The sequence below is a fragment of the Vigna unguiculata genome, chromosome 1, assembly GCF_037176805.1.
Source record: "Vigna unguiculata cultivar grain cowpea cultivar isolate G323 ecotype 2 chromosome 1, ASM3717680v1, whole genome shotgun sequence".
In the NCBI taxonomy this organism is placed as follows: domain Eukaryota; kingdom Viridiplantae; phylum Streptophyta; class Magnoliopsida; order Fabales; family Fabaceae; genus Vigna; species Vigna unguiculata.
In genome coordinates, this window is record NC_140792.1 from 41,875,790 (window position 1) to 41,896,873 (window position 21,084).

Below are 21,084 nucleotides of genomic sequence, written 5' to 3' on the forward strand. Positions count from 1 at the left end.
GATACCATTGAATTTCTCTTCTTTCATATATTCTGAAGTATAGTTTTTCTTATAAACGACCAGCTGCATTTGTACTGCCAAGTCGAGAAGCTCTGTGCTTGGGAGATAGGGTTATAATGTACCTTCCACGTTGTGCAGACCCAAATTCTGAAGTCCGAAAAGTATCGGCACAGGTAAGTAGTATATGAGAAGTTGTGCTCCTTTACAGAAAAAGGCACAATCTCTCTTCAGTATTTGTATAGTTTCAGGAATATAGTATGATCTATATTCTATAGTGTGCATGCTCTGTGGTTAACTTCTGTAGGGAGGATATTGTGGACTTTTTCTTAAATAGTCTAATTAATTGTTTTTTGTGCAGATTCTTGATTTACTCTTTAGCATCTCTCTTTCACTTCCAAGACCTGCGGGTTCATCTATATCTGCTGAGGTTATAGAATTGTCATACAGTGCATTATCTTCTCTTGAGGATGTCATAGCCATATTGAGGAATGTAAGTTCACTGACCACTTTGTTTTATTACCTTGCTTCGTGTTCTGACTTTTCCATCTTTCTTGTATTTTATAGTTGCAGAAGAAATGAGACCACAGATCTTGGTTTTCATGTATATTTGTATATGTATGCAGGATACTTCTATTGATCCATCGGAAGTTTTCAACAGGATTGTTTCCTCCCTCTGCATTCTGTTGACAAAAGAGGAGGTAAGTGTCTTTGGTTTTGTGTGTGTGTGGATCATGTCTAAGTTACATTTAATAACTGTGTTGGCACTGGTGTACAGATGGTGGCTACACTGCATGGTTGCTCAGTTGCTATATGTGATAAGATCAAACAATCAGCTGAAGGGGCTATTCAAGCTGTTGTTGAATTTGTTACAAAGAGAGGGGGGGAATTGACTGAAATTGATATCTCAAGGTTTAAGCATAGTGTATACACCAACACAATGTTACTTCAACTTTGTTGATATCATACTGTCTTTTGAGCTTGTAAATTTCAGCATAGGTTACCGTGACATGACATAATGTTTTTGCCTACAGGACAACCCAATCATTGATCTCTGCTGTTGTGCATGCAACTGACAAACATTTGCGTGTGGAAACTCTTGGAGCTGTATCCTTTCAATATTTTTAAAGTTGACATTTTTCGTTGAATATCTTGTCATAATTTTAATTTGTTGGAATCAACGGAGTTGTTTATATTATTGGGAAGGTGTTGTTTGTTCTTCTCTCCCATATATGTTGTTTTCAAGATGTTTACTAATAAATCCCCTATAACAGAATGACAGTGTGTAAGGAGTAGGAAAATGTGCAACGCACCTGATCAAATTAGGAGAGTGGGGGTATAAATTGGGGGAGGTTGAGAGGTCAGATGGGAAGGAATTTGCTTTGATCTAGGAGAGAATTGGTCACTCTTCAATTTGCCCATATTATCAAATTTTCGTTCTTCTGCATCACTCATGTATTTCTCATACGTAGTCTTGGTATCATCCTTATACAGGCTAGGGTTTCACTGATAATGCATACCTGTTTCTGATTTTACTTCAATGTTTCTGGTGTCTGTCATTTTCTACCGGCAAATTTATCCTTTACTTGCTGAAAAGATTTCTTCTTTGGCTGAAAACACTAGCCCAAAAACTGTTTTTGATGAAGTCCTTGCTACTGCTGGAAGGGATACGATCACAAAGGATATATCTAGGTTACGTGGAGGATGGCCGATGCAGGACGCATTCTATGTAAGTCTCATTTTTTTCAGTATGAACTTCTTATCCACTGTTGTACAGATTGTCCACTGGTCATTTTTATTCAAGAATTGATTTACACATAGCAATGATTGGATATGAAGAAAACAGGGCTCTAGAAGTTGTTGCTGTTATGCTACGTAGATATGGGGTTAGGTATCAGGTATATAAAGAGAGGACTTAGAAGATCTATGCTTATAGAAATAAATATAGTCAGAGGTTATGGTAGGCAGGATTGTTAGGGTTCTACTAGGTAGTCAGTTAGGTGGTTAAATTGGAGTAAGTTGTACAGAGAGGGATTGAAAAATAAGTTTCGCAGCCAAACTGAGTCTGCAAACTTTATTGAGTATGGAAACCCTTGTGAACAATTAGTCTCCTGAATCCTGATTTATTCTCCCTTCAATAATAGATAAATTGTTATTTCAATTTTCCATTTTATTTTCATTGCACTTTGGTAGCTATCTCTTAAGCTTTACAACCCCTAGTGGATACTGGGATGTCATTTTGTATAATAAATTATTAAGTTAGATACAAGAATTAAGAGTTTCTTAACCTTTTACGAATTTCCCTACTAACAAAGCAACAGACAAGAATCAAGCTTTGGTTGGAATGCTATTCTTGATTTTTTTCTGAGCTTTTAACAATTCTAGCACTGTTCCTTGCAGATTGCATAATAGATGGCTTAATTGCATGGAAAAGTATAAAACATGAGGATTCATGTCACTAATATACTTGAGATTAAAGAATGAAAAATATTTTGAGGGCTTAATCAGACCCCTCTACTATTCCTAATATTTATATAGATGATAAAGAGATACAAGGGAAGTTAAAACATTAAAGGCTACAACTAGGTGCTAGGTGTAGAGGTTATCCACACTCAACCTCCTTACTTACACATAATGATTGCCTAGATATACTAACTATTTCTACACTCCCCCTCAGGCTGGAGCATTCAAATTGTATGTACCAAGTTTAGAACAAATAAACTCAATCCGAGGTCCCCTTAATGACTTGGTCAACATATTTGCGAGTTGGTCATTTGATCCCACAAACTCAGTACATATTTCCTTTGCCAACAACTTTTCACGAACAAAATGGCAGTCTATTTCTATATGTTTTGTTCTCTCGTGATTCAATATGGAGTTTGGATGCAATGTGGAGAGCAGCTTGATCATCGCAATACATCTTCATAGTCTGGATGTCACAAAAATTAAGTTCTTGAAGAAATTGCTTCACCCATATAAGTTCACATGTTAGTGATGCCATGGATCTATATTCAGCTTCAGCTGTCGATCTAGCCACTACACTCTGCTTCTTACTTTTCCATGAAATAATATTACCTCCAAGGAATACACAGTATCCAGTAGTAGATCGTCTGTCCATGAGAGATCCTGCCCAATCCGCATCACAATATCCAGAGACATGAAAGTTTCCTCTATCTTCATATAACAACCCTTGCCCGAGAGCCTTTTTTAGGTACCTTAGAATGCGGATGATAGAATTCCAATGGCCAACACATGGAGACTGCATAAACTGACTAACCACTCCATCCCTTAAGCATAGAAATGTCCAAGAGAATGCTAAGTCTTCTGCTATGATTTCATTTCGTGGTAAAGGAAATCGTGGTGCTATAGGAGGGCGTGGTGTTAGAGGGCGTCCCCAATGCACATATTGTTACTCATTACATGGCTTTCCTGGAAAGACAGCCAATATTTCCAAAGCTGAAAGTTCTGAGACAAAATTCTCTGAAGAAGAATATCAGGAATATTTAAAGTTGAAATCCAGCAACCTAGCTCAATCATCTACAACTCCTAGTTTGTCAACTGCCTGCATTTCACAATCTACGGAGAGTCAAAACCCATGGATTATTGACTCAAGTGCTTTTGATAATATTTCTGGTAATATCTCCTTGTTCTCCTCTCTCTCCTTTCCTAAAACATCTCATTCCATAACCCTTGCTAATGGATCCAAAGTAGCTTCCCAAGGAATTGGCAAGTTTCTCTTTCTCCTTCTTTGAACTTAAAATCTGTTCTTTTCGTTCCTGAGTGTCCCTTTAGTCTCATCTCTTTAAGTCGATTAACAAAATCATTAAATTGTTCAGTAACCTTTGATGCCAACTCTTTTGTCATACAGGAACATGGTACCGGTCGGATGATTGGCGAAAGACATGAATCTAGAGGCCTTTATTACTTTGGTTCTAGCCCATCTATATCTTGTGTTGCTTCATCTCCTAAATTGCTACATGACTGCTTAGGACATCCTCATTTGACGAAACTAAAGAAGATGGTCCCTAAATTGCAACATGACTGCTTAGGACATCCTCATTTGACAAAACTAAAGAAGATGGTCCCTGAACTTAATAGTCTCCAAACTTTGGAATGTGAATCATGTCAATTAGGGAAACATGTGAGGTCTTCTTTTCATAAACATTTTGAATCTAGATGTGATACTGTTTTTTCTATTATCCATTCTGACATTTGGGGGCCAAGCCGTGTGTCATCTTCTGGCTTCAGATATTTTGTTACTTTTATTGATGAGTTTTCTAGATGTACCTGGATTTATTTAATAAAGGATCGTTCTAAACTTTTTCAAATTTTTATATCCTTTTTATATGAAATTCGAAATCAATTTGGAAAAATAATCAAAATTTTTAGAAGCGATAATGCTAAAGAATATTTTTCCTCTGAATTATCCAAGCTCTTAAGCTCACATGGCATTTTGCATGAGTATAAATGCCCTCATACACCTCAACAAAATGGTATAGCAGAAAGGAAGAATAGACATCTAGTTAAAACTGCTCGTACCTTATTGCTTGGTGCAAATATGCCGATTCATTATTGGGGTGATGCTATCCTAACTGCATGTTATCTCATTAACTGGATGTCTTCTTCTTCTCTTAAAAATAAAGTTCCTTATTCCATTCTATTTCCAAAAGAGCCTCTCTTTCATATCACTCCACGTGTTTTTGGTTGTGTATGTTTTGTCCATGACATGTCTCTAGGTCTAGACAAACTCTCAGCAAGATCTTTCAAATGTGTCTTCTTGGGTTATTCTCGTCTTTAAAAAGGATATCGATGTTACTCTCCCGAGACCAAGAAGTACTACATGACTGCCCATGTCACCTTTGTTGAGCAATCTACCTTCTTCCCTACTGCTACTTGTAATTCAAATTCTATCCAACATGTTCTACCTATTCCCTTCATTGAGTCTCCGGCTCCGATAGTCCAAAATACCGTACCCGATCCTACTGAGCCGTTGTCACCACCCATTATTACTTATCAACGCAGGAACCAAATGGCTAGACCAATACTCCAAGGTGAGTCCTCTTTTGAAGGTCATTCTCCATCATCATCTGGTACCACGACTCTTGATCATGATGATTTGAATTGGCCCATTGCCATCCGCAAAGGTACACGATCTACTCGAAATCCTCATCCTATTTACAATTTTCTTAGTTATCACAGGGTATCTCCTTCCTATTTCTCTTTTATTTCTTCTGTCTCTTCCATTACTATTCCTAAAACTATGAAAGAAGCACTTGATCGTCCTGGGTGGCGACAAGCCATGATTTCTGAAATGCAGGCTCTTGAACACAATAAAACATGGGAATTAGTTCCTCATCCTTTTGGAAAAAAGACAGTAGGTTGTCGATGGGTCTATGCCATTAAAGTTGGACCCAACGGTGAAGTTGATCGACTTAAGGCACGATTGGTGGCCATAGGATACACTCAAATCTATGGGCTTGATTACAGTGATACTTTTTCACCAGTAGCCAAAATGACTACCGTCAGACTCTTTCTATGAATGGCAGCCATTCGTCATTGCCCCCTTCATCAACTAGACATTAAAAATGCTTTTCTGCGTGGAGATCTTGAAGAGGAAGTTTACATGGAGCAACCTCCTGGATTTGTTGCTCAGGGGGAGTCTGGTTTGGTTTGTAAGTTACGTCGCTCTCTCTATGGTCTCAAGCAATGTCCACGCGCTTGGTTCGGGAAATTCAGCCACATTGTTCAAAACTTTGGGCTGAAACGCAGTGAGGCAGACCACTCTGTTTTCTATTGCCTTACCTCTCCTGGAAAATGTGTGTACTTAATAGTGTACGGCGATGATATAGTGATCACAGGCAATGATGCTGGTAAAATCTCTCAGTTAAAAGAACACTTATGCCATCATTTTCAAACCAAGGATCTTGGAACTCTAAAATATTTTCTGGGCATAGAAGTAGCCCAGTCAAAGGAAGGAGTTGTAATTTCTCAAAGGAAATATGCTCTTGACATCCTTAAATAGACAGGTATGATCGACTGTAAACCAGTGGATTGTCCCATGGATCCAAATCAGAAATTAATGGCAGAACAGGGAGAAGCTTTCTCTGATCCAGAAAGGTACAGAAGACTAGTTGGAAAGCTTATTTATCTTACTATTACCAGACCAGATTTATCCTTTGCAGTTGATGTTGTGAGTCAATTCGTGTAGAATCCGTCTATCGATCATTGGAATGCTGTCATTCGTATTCTAAGGTATCTTAAAAAAGCTCCAGGACAAGAACTACTTTATGAGGATAAAGGGAATACTCAAGTTTTTGGATATTGTGATGCTGATTGGGCTGGTTTTCCTATGGATAGACGTTCTACCACGAGATATTGTGTTTTTCTTGGAGGAAATATAGTCTCGTGGAAAAGTAAAAAGCATAATGTTGTTGCACGATCATCCGCTGAAGCTGAGTATAGAGCAATGACATCCCTAACATGTGAACTTATATGGGTTAAACAATTTCTACAAGAAATAGGTTTTTGCAACATTCAAGCAATGAAGATGTATTGTGATAATCAAGTTGCTCTCCACATCGCTTATATTGAAATTGATTGTCACTTTATTCGAGAAAAATTGATGACCAAAGAAATTTGCATAGAATTTGTAGGATCAAATGAACAACTTGCAGATGTATTAACAAAATCCTTGAGAGGTCCTAGGATTGAATTTATATGTTCCAAGCTTGGCACATACAATTTGTATGCTCCATCTTGAGGGGGAGTGTTAGAATAAATAGTTTTAAAAGAGATTCATTTTCCTAGGAGCATGCTTTAGATCTAGTTCCTAGGAAGCATGCTTTAGTTCTAGTTCCTAGGAGCATCTTCTAGAATTCTCCTCTTTCCTCTTTCCTCTCATTCATTGTATCTCATGTACTATAAATATTGAAACCTAAGAGGAGAGAACACACACTCTCAAATTCACTCTAAAATCTTCTTCTCTTTAATTTTAAGTCGCCATCCAGGATGATCAAGTGCTTCCTTCACATTTTTAGGAATAGTAACAAAAGACACTGAAGATAAAAGAGAACAATAGGAACCAATTTTGTCCGTCTAGCTTCTCGGAAGTAATGCAGGGGCTTCTAGATTAGTTAACCAATTTTTGTATACTTTACCCTTGTTTACATGATAGGATAGTATAACTTTTGTAAATTCTTAGTGGGTTGTGGTCTAGTCCTCCACTTTTTTTTCTCTCGTTTATTTTATGGATTAGGTTGTTGCATATGATTGTTAATTCTTGCCATCTAACTTATCTATGGGCAAGTGCACATTGACATTTGGAGGAAAAACGAACGAATCAAACATGGAGGCGACGAAAGTGAAAGTGGACGAAGTAGTAGCGGAACACACCATGGAGGAGAGAGAGAAACCCTAAAAATTGAAAGTTCTCCAATGGAAACATGAAGCCCAAATCTGGAACGCCGAGGACGAGGTGAGTGCAGCGATGGTGATCGATGCCGGAGACAGTGGATGACCCCGCCGCCACATGTGGCAGCGAAACGGGAGAAGGCGCGGCTTCGAACGATGCGTGAGAGATTGTCGTTGCAACAATGGCGGTGATTCTGGCGGCGTTGAGGTCGCATGGCCAGGGCGATCAAAATCGTATGGTCACCAGTTGGAATTGACACTCCAGCAGCAAAGGCGGTGACAGCGACTACGGCGGCAAGGGCGACGAAAAAAAAATGCCAAAAAATACCTTAAGCTCTGATACCATGTTGAGAATAAAGAAAATATGATTTTTTTAGATTAATCTCCCTTATGTAGAAAATACACATAGGGGCTGTATTTATAATAAAAAAAATATGGGCTAAACCCAAAATACATATAAAAACTAGTAACAATAGAAACAGAAAATAAGATATTAGTGATATCTCAACAGAAGCGTTGGGTGCACTTCATTTAAATTTAACCTTCTATTAGAACAATGGTTGCAACATCAATTGGTCATATATGCTTTAATTAAAACTATGTTATGAACAAACTATCCTAAAAAGCTTAAGCTATTAGGTGATGACACTATTGATTTTAATTTTTACATAGATCGAGTAATATTTATGTTCAAATATTATTAGAAGACGAGTTTCATGTTGTCATCTTTACTCCCATTTGAAGATTTTTTTTGATAAATTAATTGATTTTTCGATTACAACTTTTTCCAGGCATTTTCTCAGCACATGGAACTGTCAGTTTTGTTTCTAGAACATGTGATATCTGTCCTTAGTCAGATTCCGATTTTAAAAGCTGATGTGGACAGAGTTGAGGATAGCCCCGTTGACAGTCATACAGAAGATGGCAAACTACAAGCTGCAATTTTTGCTCTTACTGCTTTCTTCAGGTCTGCATTATCAGCAATGCCTTTTACCTTCAAGATACATAAATGATCCAACAATTTTACAAACCATTATTCGATGCAGAGGTGGGGGAAAAGTTGGAAAAAGAGCCGTTGAACAAAACTATGCTTCTGTTCTTTCTGAGCTTACACTGCAACTTGGAAGCTGTCACGGTTTGACATATTCTGGTCAGCATGAACCATTGAGGTAACCACTTTGAAACTGTGCTTCTCTTTTGCCTATTTCTTTCTTACTGAGTTTACACTGGAATTTCACTTGCATGATAGCATCCACATTTGCGTTGCCTATCAAGTATGTCTGTATTTTATTGTTTTACATATAAATAACACTTTCAAATTTAAATGTTAGGGATAATTTTAAAAGGGTATGTTTTTGAAATCTACATTTCATATTATTGGGGGATGGTTTTCAATGGGAATTAGGGAGATATTTAAATTCTGTAGGTAAACCCCCAAAGTGAGTTTTAACATCTGACCTACCATTTTTTTTTTCTGAATATAGAATTGTATATGTTCTGAATGTATTGTGTGTTTAATGTAGACTATACAATATGTATTTATACTATTAAATATAATCAATTACAATAAAAACACCTAATAATTAGGAATCAATCATATTAATTTTCGAGATTATGTAACGGTTGATCTCCTAAAAATTTGTAACAGTTGATTATATTCTAACACTGAACATGATATTACATCATATGGTTTTGTTGGCAGCTTTTAAGGGAACCGAACATACAAGTAAAATAAAATTTGTGAAAAATTACTCAGAGAAATCAGTTATGGGCACAATTGCACTTTTGAATTTTATGTTTAATTCCACTTGTATTCTTGTGCAGGAATCTTCTTACTGCATTTCAGGCGTTCTGTGAATGTGTTGGTGACCTTGAGATGGGCAAGGTAGACAAACTTAAAATTGCTTCTTGTTAGGGTATAAGATATGGTCTTCAAATTAATACAGAAAGTGTTGATTTATCTAGATTTTAGCTAGAGATGGTGAACTATCAGGAAATGAAAGGTGGATTAGTCTCATTGGAGACATTGCATGCTGCATATCTATAAAGCGCCCAAAAGAGGTAATGTGATTTCAAATATACTTAACTAGTTATAAGCATTACCTTACATATCCAGAATTCCCGATCAGTTAATGATTATATGTCCAAAAGGAAAATGCTTATAGGATATTTGGTGTAGCCTCAGTATATATTGATGAAATTTTAGTTGTTGGTGTTGGAGATGTAAATCCAACCTTGAGTCACCTTTTCAAGTAAACCCAATTCTGGAAATTCTTTTATAGGTCAAGGCTTTTCAGTTTTTGACGATTAAGTTGTTGACATGGTATCTTAAATGGTAATCTCTTTGATAAACTGTTTGGAGTTCAATTCTCTCTGTATTAGTGGTTATGACAATTATATCAATTGATTGTTATTTTTTTTTATTGGACAAGTCTCAATAATTTAATAAGGAATGTGTGTAATGGGCTATTTGATGCTGTTGAGTACTAGCCTGCCCACTAGTCATGAAGAATGGACCAGGTCTTTGTATTTGGAAAATTTGCAGTTTAATGGAGCATTATCCTAACGAAATGAAATCAATAATTTTCAAAATCCAGTGTTTGCATACATTGGGTTGGATAGGTTATGATGGTATCACTGGAATACAAAGATTACTTTAGCTGTTTGTTTTGTTTAAAACACTATTGTCATAGTGGTATGTGATTTGGTGTTAATTTCGGTTTCCCTTCTCTTTTCAATAGGAGGTGTCTCATCTTTTCTTTATTTATAGGTTACTTATTCTAGTTCCACCCAGTCACCTTCCTACTCTTTTTCCTACACGAATACTGATTTGACTGATATTTGGACTATGGAATAGATTACATCTATGAAAGAACCTGACTAACCTGCAGAAGTGACTGCATTTTTTTTTCCGCTTTATGTCTTGCATTTGACCTTCTGCTCTTCATTTTCTACAAATAATACGATAGAAAAGTTGTATTGTTGGGGATCATTTTCTTTCCTTCAGAGCTATTTAGTAAAACATTGTATGCCCTGTGAAGTGTGAACCTTATTGACCAACTTTCTTTCCTTGTTTGATATATAGGTACAAAATATTTGTCTATTTTTGAAAAACTCATTGTATCGACCCCAGAAATACCAGAGGGAAGCTGCAGCAGCTGCACTATCAGAATTTGTTCGGTATAGGTGAGTTGGTATATAATGACACTTTGAATAATTGCCACTTGAAAAGATTAATTTGAAAGAAAGAAAATTCTTAGTCAATTGATTAGTTTAAAATCAACCTCTATCTATATACAGAGAACCGTAACCCTATAGTAATAAAATTTCCAGAGATCTCTAAAATCTTCTAACAGTTTCTAGTACACTTAATATCTTACTAATAACACTTTCCCTCAAGCTAGTGAATAAATATCTACCATTCTTGGTTTGTATGTGAGATCGTGAAATCATGTAGGAAGACCTTTGGTAAATAGATCTACTAACTCAAGTCCAGATGAGACATAAGAAGTAGGGATAATGCCATTATCCAATTTCTGTTTAATAGTATTGATCTATCTTTGAAATTCAGCCTTTGCATGAGTGTTACTGAAATTAGCGATAATGCCGCCATGGTAGAAATCAGTAGTGGTTTTGGTACTTCCCGCCACAACATGATAGTGGTGATGCATGTTTTTCGGTTCTTTTTTGGATAACGGGTAGCGGATGCGGAACAGCTATGGCGGAAAAGTTGGAGAAGGAAACCCTATTGAAGCAGCAATGGCTTGCAGAAGAAGACTCTTCAGCTAGGGTAGCAACGCTGGTTAAAAAAACCCTAGTTTAGGCATGAGAGATTTGTTTTGTTTTAGTGTCTTCTATTGGGTTTGAAGCCCAAATAACAACTTGGAAATTGGGCCGTTTATGGCCCAATAAAATCTTTATATTTAACCTAATATTCAAATAATGCTTAAACTTCTTCTCCTTCAACCACTGCCCCTTGCACTGTTCACCACCGTCGTTAGCCAATTGCATGTCTTTTTTCTTTTTTGACAAGTGTCACTTACGGTATTCATTTTTTTTTCTTCACTTCCATATTTGAGTTTCTGGACATAATATTATCACTTTTGCTTAACAATTATATTTCTGTATTTTTTTATAAAGTATATATTGTATTTCTTCTAACCTAATGTTTCTGTTATAACCCGTTATAATTTTATAAAGGGTTTTTGGGGTCTCCTATATTTTTCGTTATTAAGTTACCCATTCCCACAGTGCTATTTTCATTTCTCAACAAAAGTGTGTTGGATTTATTGGCTGAAACTAGTAAATTAGGATGCAGATAAGTAGTGACACCTATTCAGCATAATCACAAGCTTGGTGAATCACTTGATGATGTGGTTGCTTATAGGCGTTCTTATCGAAGACTGGTTGGGAAATTGATCTACTTGTCTCACCCTAGGCCTAAGATTGCATATGTTGTAGGGGTTATAAGTCAGTTCATGCATAATCTAAGGGAGACTCATCTCGGAATTGTTTATAACATTCTACAGAACTTGAAAGGATCTCCTAGAAAAGGAATCCTATGCTTCAAACATGAGACTCTAGTCATATAACTTGTTGGATCCTAACATGCTTATATTGGTTATATAAAATATTTTAAAATTTCGATAGTAAAAATTGTTTTTAAAGGTTGTAGATATTGGTCTTATTAGTCAATATCTAATTCCCAAAAGAGGTTGCAACTAAGTTGGGTCACTGGTGATCACAATTATAGGGATTTTTTATCAACAACCAAAAAATGGTAAAAGTCAATGAAACAAATAATCATTTCTTTAAAGTTGAGTAAACATGTTATAAAATTGATTTAATTTCTAAAATAATTTTGTAGATAAATAAGAATATTTTGAAATTGCGAACTGTAGTTATCATTAACTATATGAGAATAAACTCTAGTCAGTATAATTGTTTGTATGCAATGTATATTTTCTTGATTCAGTAGAAGTTTTATAATATTTTTATGGATGAAATCATTCATTGACAATGTTTATCTTTTAAACTTTCAATACTTGGAATATTGCAGTTTATTGTCTTGGCACCATATTACTTAATCACCGGCTTTCCTCTATGCATTTGTTGACATATTTTCTGACTCTTCAATTGAAGTTCATTTTGATTTCATCTTCATTTCTATAGTGGTGGACTTGGTTCGCTTTTGGAGCAAATGGTTGAGGTTTTATGTCGGCATGTATCAGATGAGTCTTCAACTGTTCGTCGATTATGTTTGCGAGGATTAGTGCAGGTACTTTGTTTCACCTATGGTACTTTGTCATGATTTATGCCACCGTGGTTTCTTTGTTTTCAATTGTATTTATTTTAACAAGAACTTAGTCAATTTATATGCTTGATTTCTTGCCAATTATCTTCTCTTTTTTTCAAATAATTAGTTTTCCTATATGAGAAATGTGTTTGTTTATTTGTAATGACAATCATGAGATTGAGACTTTAATGAATGTTATGAATTTTAATTGTGTTGTTTTTGGTTTATTTTTCAGCTTTAAGGTTTTTTAATATATTAACATTGATCCAATATGATCATTGAATTGTGGTGTATGTTATGAGTTAGATTTTCAATTCCAAGGAGTAGATCTATTATATATCAACATCACCAAATTTGAAATTGCAGATCCCACTGATTCATATTTTGAAGTATACAACTCAAGTCTTGGGGGTTATATTAGCTCTACTAGATGATTCTGATGAATCTGTGCAATTAACTGCTGTATCATGCTTACTGATGGTGAGGTTCTATGTTTCCTATTTTTGATTGTGCTTACTTATTTCACCCATTTGAAATTCAGTTATTTATTTTTCTTTTGAGTTGCTTGTAGATTCTTGATTCTTCACCTGATGATGCAGTTGAGCCCATTTTGCTTAGTCTTTCAATAAGGCTTCGAAATCTTCAAGTACGTAAATTTACTTTTTTTTATGTATCATTTTTATTTTGCTGATTTATTTATTTTGGTTCTAAATGTTTATTAAAGCTAGTATGTTCCAAGAAGTGTCATATTTCATCTTAAAACCAATTGACATCAAGGCAATCAAAATTTAGATAGGTGAAACTCCATCTCAAAAGACCAGCTTATAAGGTGAGGTTTGCACCCACTTATATATTATAATTTAACCACGTCTCTAGATGATGTGGCATTCCAATACATCTCCTCGTGCTGAAGACTAGACATCTCGAGTGTGAAATAAATATTTCTAGGTGGTCCAATAACAACTGAATAACATGTGGCACAATAACCCAAAAGACCTTGCTAGGATGAGATCTAATACCATCTTAGAAAGAAAACTTTAGGCCTAATTCAGTCTCACAAAATCATCTTGTAAAGTGAGATTTGTTCTCACTTATATATTATAATTTGATCATATCTTTAGTCGATATGAAATCCCCTACATCCTTTTCCATAGATGCTTTGTATACCAAGATGAGCTGTAGGCTATGATACCATATAAGATTTCATCTTAAAACTAAGTAACATTAAGTGAAGTTGCCCTGTAGAAAACTATAGAATTGTATATGTTCTGAATGTATTTTGTGTATAATGCAGCCCACACAATATGTATTTATACTATTGAATAGAATCAATGACCCTAATTTACGAGATTATGTAACGGTTGATCTCCTAGAGATCTGTAACCGCTGATTATATTCTAACACTCCCCCCAAGCTGGAACATATATGTCATATGCACCAAACTTGTTACAAATATACTTAATCTGAGAGCCTCTAAGGGACTTGGTGAATACGTCAGCCAACTGATTGCTAGAGTTGACAAAACCAATAGTGATTTCTCTAGGGAACACCTTTTCTCTAACAAAGTGACTATCAATTTCAATGTGTTTGGTTCTTTCATGGAAGACTGCTGATTATATTCTAACACTCCCCCTAAGCTGGAGCATATATGTCATATGCACCAAACTTGTTACAAATGTACTCAATTTGAGAGCTTCTAAGGGACTTGGTGAATACGTCATTGTAAATCTTCTTTTGCTTTGCGAGTTCGTCTCTAGTGGATCACGATTCCAAGTTACGTTGTGGTGTCGAGTGCGACTTTGGGTTTTGGCTCACCAGATCAACACGCCTATGAGATCTCTGTTTGTGGTGGCTTAGGGTTTCTTTTGTGTTAGTGGGGTATCTTGGCTGTTTGCGAGTGTAGCTTGTTGTAGAGGTTTTGGAGATAATTGTGTTCTGTTTTGGGCTACGCTTTTGCCTTTGTATGAAGGTGGGGGATGAGCTGGTGCTCCCTGTGTGCTTCTCTATTACAGAACTTGTGCGTGCTGTCTTGGGTGGGGTTCGGAATGGGGGCATCCTCGGGGTTCTCTATTCCTTGGGGTGTCTTTAGAATCTTTGAGCAACAACTCCTTTAAAACTCTCAAACAATGTTTGGACTCAAAAGAGAACTTTTGCTCAAGTTTTGCATAATGCTTGTGATATTCCGCTTTCACAACTTCCTTTCTCCTTGCATTAAGGGTGGTCTTGTTTCGGTGCAAATTGCAGTGGTGTACCTGGCTGGTTTAGAGGAGTGTAAGAATCGCCTTCATGGTAAGATGCTGTTATTCAAAGGAGATAAGTCTATGAATCACCTTCATCTTTGTAAGAAGCTTGATATAGCTTGGAAAAATCTAGGGGATTGGAAAGTTATGCCACTGGGTAAGGGTTTCTATGAATTCACATTCTCATCGTTTGAGGACATCAGGTGGACTTTGGCAGTTGATTCTTGGAATCTTTCACCAGGAATTCTAAGGGTGTTTGCATGGACTAAGGACTTTGCTCTGGCTTCGATGAAATTAACAAAACCTCAATGTTGGATTCGGATTCATGGGCTACCGTTTGAGTATATGCAGCCTAAAGCCATTTTCTCTATTGCTAGGGGGTGTCAAATCTCCTCGATCTCTAGATGATTGCACGACAAATAAAACAAAAGGGTTTTATGCTAGAGTCTTGGTGGATGTTGATATGGCTTTTGATTTACCGAACCAAATTTTGGTTGGAAGACCTAGGTTTTCTTTTGTTGCGGACATTCAAAGTGAAAAGCTCTCATCTTTTTGTTCAGTTTGTAAGTTGATAGGGCACTCCATTTTTAATTGTCGAAGAAAAACGTCTTCGAAACCAAAGAGAAAAGGGAGGTGGGAAAATCACAGTATGTGGGGTCTCAAAATAGGCAAGCTCTCATGTCTAAGGAAAACTTTGAGTCGGGAGCAGGATGCAGCAAGGCTGTTTCTTTAAATAAGGCTCATGTGGCAGGAAAAGATGCTCCAACTCAGCCCCCAGAGGTGTAAGCCGAACGTATGGGACATGATTTGGAAATTCCAGAGTTGCATGCTAAAAGTTCTCAGATTCCAACTTCTGGTTCAAAACACTTTACTGGCATGCCTTCTTTGGGGGCATCTTTAGATGGTCAGGTTAATGAGGATAATTTTGGGGTCCACCCTGAAATTGGTCTTTCTAACAACTTTCAGGATCTTCATGAGGACACAAATGATAAAGACGAAAACAGTGTTGAGATGGTTCCTGATTCACTTCAAGACGAATCTCATGACAACACACTTCCTAAGGCTGAAACGGATAGGAACTTTTTGGTTGAGAAAAATCTTTTTACCAATTGGGAGGATTTGGCGGGAGAATTTGAGGAATCTAGCAGTGAGCAAGAGGATAAAGATTCACGACCACTCCAAACCTATTCGAGAATTGGAGGAACAAAGAAGTTTGCTTCTAAGGATGGTTTAAAAACCTCTCAAGCAGGTTCCTCTATAAAAGCATCTGGAATGTAGAAATGAAACTGTTGTTGACTAGCCATCATGTCATAGGAAGGGATAGGGGTGCAAGCTAGTAGGTTGCGACTTGCAATTAAACACAAAATGGTAGGCTCAAGAACTACACTCACCCAGGAACACGTGAAGCCACATGTGGCAAGGATGGGCCAGAGGGGGTCACTAGAGGGAGCTCTTGCTAGTTGTGTAGTCACATGGACATAATCAGGCAGAGGCACAGTGGTTTGTGTGCAATTATTGACTGAATGTGTGTGTAATACCGTACACTTCTTCTCTATTTATGCTGAAGTACGCTAACAGTAAAGGGTACAAAAAATCAATTAAATCCCTAATTTCTAGTAATTTGATATTTCTGTATTTTTTGTATTTGCATATACTAAATGCACACGTATAACAAGAAGACAGCAATGCACTATCTCTATCAAAAGAGGGAATTTATATATGTATTTGTATATTAGTAGGTATTTTCTTGTTTTATAATTTTCTTTGGATATTTTATTCTCCCTTCATATTTCTTATATACTCTGTTTCTGTTAAAGAAAGAATAAAGAACTTTCCATTAACTACTCTTCGGAAATTCTTACCACTGTTATGAAACAGGCAAGCATGAATGCAAAGATGCGAGCCACTTCTTTTGCAGTATTTGGGGCCCTCGGCAAATATGGAACTGGGGCACTAAGTGAGGCATTTGTTGAGCAGGTTTTATAGCTAATTCTGGACTCTAATGCTATTATGTTGGTGGTTGTCAGTATATATGTAGATGGGAATAGCAAAGGGCATTTATTTTTTAATAAGGAAAATTGTTTCTTGGGCGTTACTATTTGCAATTATTTTTGTTAGTATCCATTTTTGTTTGATTGATATTAGGTGATGTCAGAAAAATTGTTTCTGGTATTATTTACAGAGGAACAATTGCTTTCAAATAGAATACATAGACATAAAATATACTGTCAGCCTATTAATCCTTCTAATCATGAAATGTAATTAAATCTCCTAATTATGTGATTAAAACTGTACAGGAAATATTAACCACAGCATAAATCAAGGGATTTTGACACCCTCCCTCAAGGTGGTGAGTGGATGTCATCCATTCCTGACTTGCCAACAATAGACTGAATGTAGCCCTTTTGTCAATATATTTGCAAGTTGATTTCCAGAAGATACAAAAGGTGTACTACATATTGTCCCATTATCCAATTTCTCCTTTATGAAGTATTTGTGTCTTCAACATGCTTAGTTCTATCATGTTGCACAGGTTTATGTGCAATATTTATTGTTGACTTGTTACCACAATACAATCTCATAGGCTTCTTTCAATCAATCTTCAGGTCTTCTAAAAGTATTATTAACCATGGCATTCAAAAATCCCTAAGGCCATGGCTGTCTTCTAAAAGTATCTTTAACCATGGCATTTCACAAATCCCTAAGGCCATTGCTCTAAACTCTGCCCCTACACTTGATCTCACCACAACATTTTGTTTCTTTCTCTTCCAAGGGACTAAATTTCCTCCAAGAAAAGTGCAATGTTCACACTTAGGACTCCCTTTTCCTTGTTTGCGAGGGCGAGTCCGGTCATCACGATGAGATGCCAACGCAGAAGAATCATCAACAAAAGCAGGTGTATAAGTGTTGGGTTGTTTTGGTACACGAAAAAGAGTAGAGCAGGTTAAATTCAAGGTGGGGACAATCGGGGAACCCAAAATTTGATCATGAATATATGAATATTTATTAGCAAGCTCGTGTAATGCTCTGAGCATGAAGAACTTTGAGCGTTGCTCGATCTCCGTGGCAGAGTCGGGGGAAGGAGGCAATAACTCATTGAACTCATGAAAAAGAGCATGAATTTTGCCCATATAATCAGTCATAGAGTCTTGATGTTTAGAGGAAATAAGATCTGCCAATTTTGAACAGGCACCATAGAGACGTTGAGTATCATTGGTGTATAATAACTTGGCATGTTCCTAGATTTGAGCACATGTTTCGTAGGAACGAAAAAGTTGCTTTAACGAAGGATCAAGAGTACCCTTGAGAACCACACATAATTGAGCATCAATGGTTTCCCAACGGTTGTCCTCAGCAGGAGTTAGAGAAGGTGCTTTTGAGGCAAGATGATCAAGATACCTTTGACTCTTAAGCCATAATCGGACGTCTGATGACCATGTGGCATAATTAGGGCTAGTTAACTTGTCAATGGATAAGTGTATATTAACATAGTTAGTGTAGATGGACGGGTCAGACACACCAGAAGAGATTTCAAAACTGGTAGAGGCAGCGAAAGACAACATGGAGGAACGGGAAGAGGCGTGGCTTCGAATAGCGCGAGAGAGAGCGTTGGTGCTCTGATGGCGGCGATTTTGGCGGCGTTGAGGTCGCCTGGCTGGGATGATCAAAACCGTATGGTCGCCGGTCGGAACTGACACTCCGAAGGTGTCGACAGTGACAGCGTTGACAGCAACGGCGATTGTAGCGACATGGGCAACGAAAAAAATGCCAAAAAAATACCTTAAGCTCTAGATACCATGTTGAGAAAAAAGAGAATAGGATTTGAGATTAATCTCCCTTGCGTATAAACCACACATAGGGTAATTTATTTATAATAGAGAGAGGTACAATTAAAAAGAGTAACTGAAAATAAATAGAGTAAATAGAAGATATTGTTTGATATTGTGATTAATAATATCTAACAATATCTTAATAATATCAAACAATATTTAAACAATATCTAACATTATGAAACTATGATAAATAAACAAAATACAACAACACTAATATATTCATAGAGGAGCAATTGCTCTTAAATAAAATACAAACACATAATAACTAAAATCCGTAATTTGTGATGGATATAATCTATAGAATTGTATATTTTCTCAATGTATTGTGTGTCTAATGTAGACTACACTACATGTATTTATACTATTAAATAGAATCAATTACAATAAGGACGCCTAATAATTAGGACTCAATCATACTAATACTCCCCCTCGTGTTGGAGTATATATGTCATATGCACCAAGCTTGTTACAAATATACTCAATCCGAGGGCCTCTAAGGGACTTGGTGAATATGTCTGATTGCTACAGGATGAGACACATTTTGGTAGGACTAGGATGATCTAAGCGTTGATGTTCAAGAGCTTGAGACGCAATGGAGATACAAGCAACTGATCGTGATAGATAGTATTATCCTCGAGACTCGTCCTACTCCAATCGTCTGTCCGGTATGTCGATCCTGAATAAGAACATAATTATTAGCAAAACGAACAGAGTAATTTTGGGTGCGAGTGAGCTTACTTATAGAGATTAAATTAAAAGGACAACCAGGAATATGAAGCACAAAATCTAGGGTAAGATTAGAAAAAAGGGTGTGTTTGACCAATGCCACTAGCTTTTATTTGTGAGCCATTTCCCATGGTAACGGAAGGTAAAGAATCCTAATAAGTCAGTTGAGAGAAAAAGAACTTGTTACCAGACATATGATCAGAGGCATCAGAGTCAAAAATCCAAGGTCCAAGGGAGAAGGACTTAGAAATACAACCTACAGGGTTACCAGACTGAGCAATGACGACGACAGGTTCTGTAGGCTACATGCCTTGTATTGGAGAAACTCATTATAGGCATCTACTGAAATTGAAACCTCATCTAATGGTTTTGGATAATAGACCTCAGCAATATTAGTTGTCTTATGTTGTTGTCGTGCCTTTGTACGACATTCTACCTCAGTATGACCATACCGTCGACAAAAATTGCAACGAGGATGTTTACCACGATATCCACCACGACTTGAGTGTGAGCTTTCAAAAGTCATGGGAAAAGTACCTGAAATTGACTAAAAAGCCTGTGTGTGAGGAAGGAGACATAGAGTGCACCGCCAAGTTGGTCATGCCAACGAGCAAAACGCAAGCGGAGACTGTGTGTGAGACGTATGCGTCGAGAAGAGATCGTGCATGCAGCGGTTGATCAGAACGACAAATGAAGTGTAGATGTCACCGGAAGAAGCTCGGTGATAGAGCAAAGGGGCGCACAATGGCCATGGGTACTTTTCATCTGAAAAGAAAAATTAATAATTCAAGATTGAAACCTTAAACTACTGATACCATATAGAATTGTATATGTTTTGAATGTATTGTGTGTCTAATATTGACTACACAGTATGTATTTATACTATTGAATAGAATCAATTACAATAAAAACACCTAATAATTAGGAATCAATCATACTAATTACAATAAAGAGTCCCATTGGGCTTCAGCAAAATGACTACTAAGATACCTCAAAGGAACCCTCGACTATGGTCTATTCTATCAAAAGGAAGCAAAGACGAGTCTCATAGCTTATAGTGACAGCAACTATGCAGGTGACTTAGATGATAGAAGAAGCACCTCCGGAGCAGTTTTTTTTTATTGGAAATAGAGCGGTTTCATGGATATCAAAAAACAGCCTGTGGTAAGCTTATCTACCACCGAGGCTGAATACATTGTCGCAGCATCTTGTACCTGGTGTATTTGGATCCAAAGAATTTTAGAGCATCTTGAATCAATAGAAAAGGAAGCAACTGAAATTTTATGTGACAACAGCTCTACCATTCCATTATCAAAAAACCCTGTCTTTCATGGAAGGAGCAAGCATATAGCAGTAAGATTTCATTTTCTAAGAAACTTGGTTAATGGTCAAGTAGTTCGATTGACGAACTGCTGTTCCAAAGAGCAAGTAGCTGACATAATGACTAAAGCATTAAAGCTTGATCAGTTTGAAAAAATCCGACACATGCTTGGAGTTACAGCAGTCACTGAAATAAGCTAAAAATGCAGCCATTTAACTTACAGTAGGGAATGTTAAGTTGCTAAGATTCGTTTATCACGTG

At 36.8% G+C, this 21,084-nt stretch overlaps 1 protein-coding gene across 8 annotated transcripts in view; it reads left to right on the plus strand.

The window, feature by feature from the left end:
• The window catches only part of LOC114163799 (ARM repeat superfamily protein), a 61,756-nt gene that overhangs the window by 37,708 nt on the left and 2,964 nt on the right, over positions 1 to 21,084 (plus strand). For 6 of the 8 annotated variants that reach the window (XM_085673340.1, XM_085673327.1, XM_085673328.1 and 3 more), the window contains 15 exons: positions 64 to 173; positions 359 to 490; positions 624 to 698; positions 776 to 909; positions 1,032 to 1,104; positions 1,595 to 1,726; positions 8,199 to 8,374; positions 8,454 to 8,576; positions 9,232 to 9,292; positions 9,373 to 9,468; positions 10,493 to 10,593; positions 12,580 to 12,685; positions 13,070 to 13,183; positions 13,275 to 13,349; positions 16,822 to 16,920. In XM_085673340.1, the coding sequence (XP_085529466.1) occupies positions 64 to 173; positions 359 to 490; positions 624 to 698; positions 776 to 909; positions 1,032 to 1,104; positions 1,595 to 1,726; positions 8,199 to 8,374; positions 8,454 to 8,576; positions 9,232 to 9,292; positions 9,373 to 9,468; positions 10,493 to 10,593; positions 12,580 to 12,685; positions 13,070 to 13,183; positions 13,275 to 13,349; positions 16,822 to 16,920 (1,607 nt within the window). Of the gene's footprint in view, positions 1 to 63; positions 174 to 358; positions 491 to 623; positions 699 to 775; positions 910 to 1,031; positions 1,105 to 1,594; positions 1,727 to 8,198; positions 8,375 to 8,453; positions 8,577 to 9,231; positions 9,293 to 9,372; positions 9,469 to 10,492; positions 10,594 to 12,579; positions 12,686 to 13,069; positions 13,184 to 13,274; positions 13,350 to 16,821; positions 16,921 to 17,240; positions 17,391 to 21,084 lie in introns of those variants that run through there. The other 2 variants (XR_014995070.1, XM_085673335.1) reach the window with 2 other exon arrangements.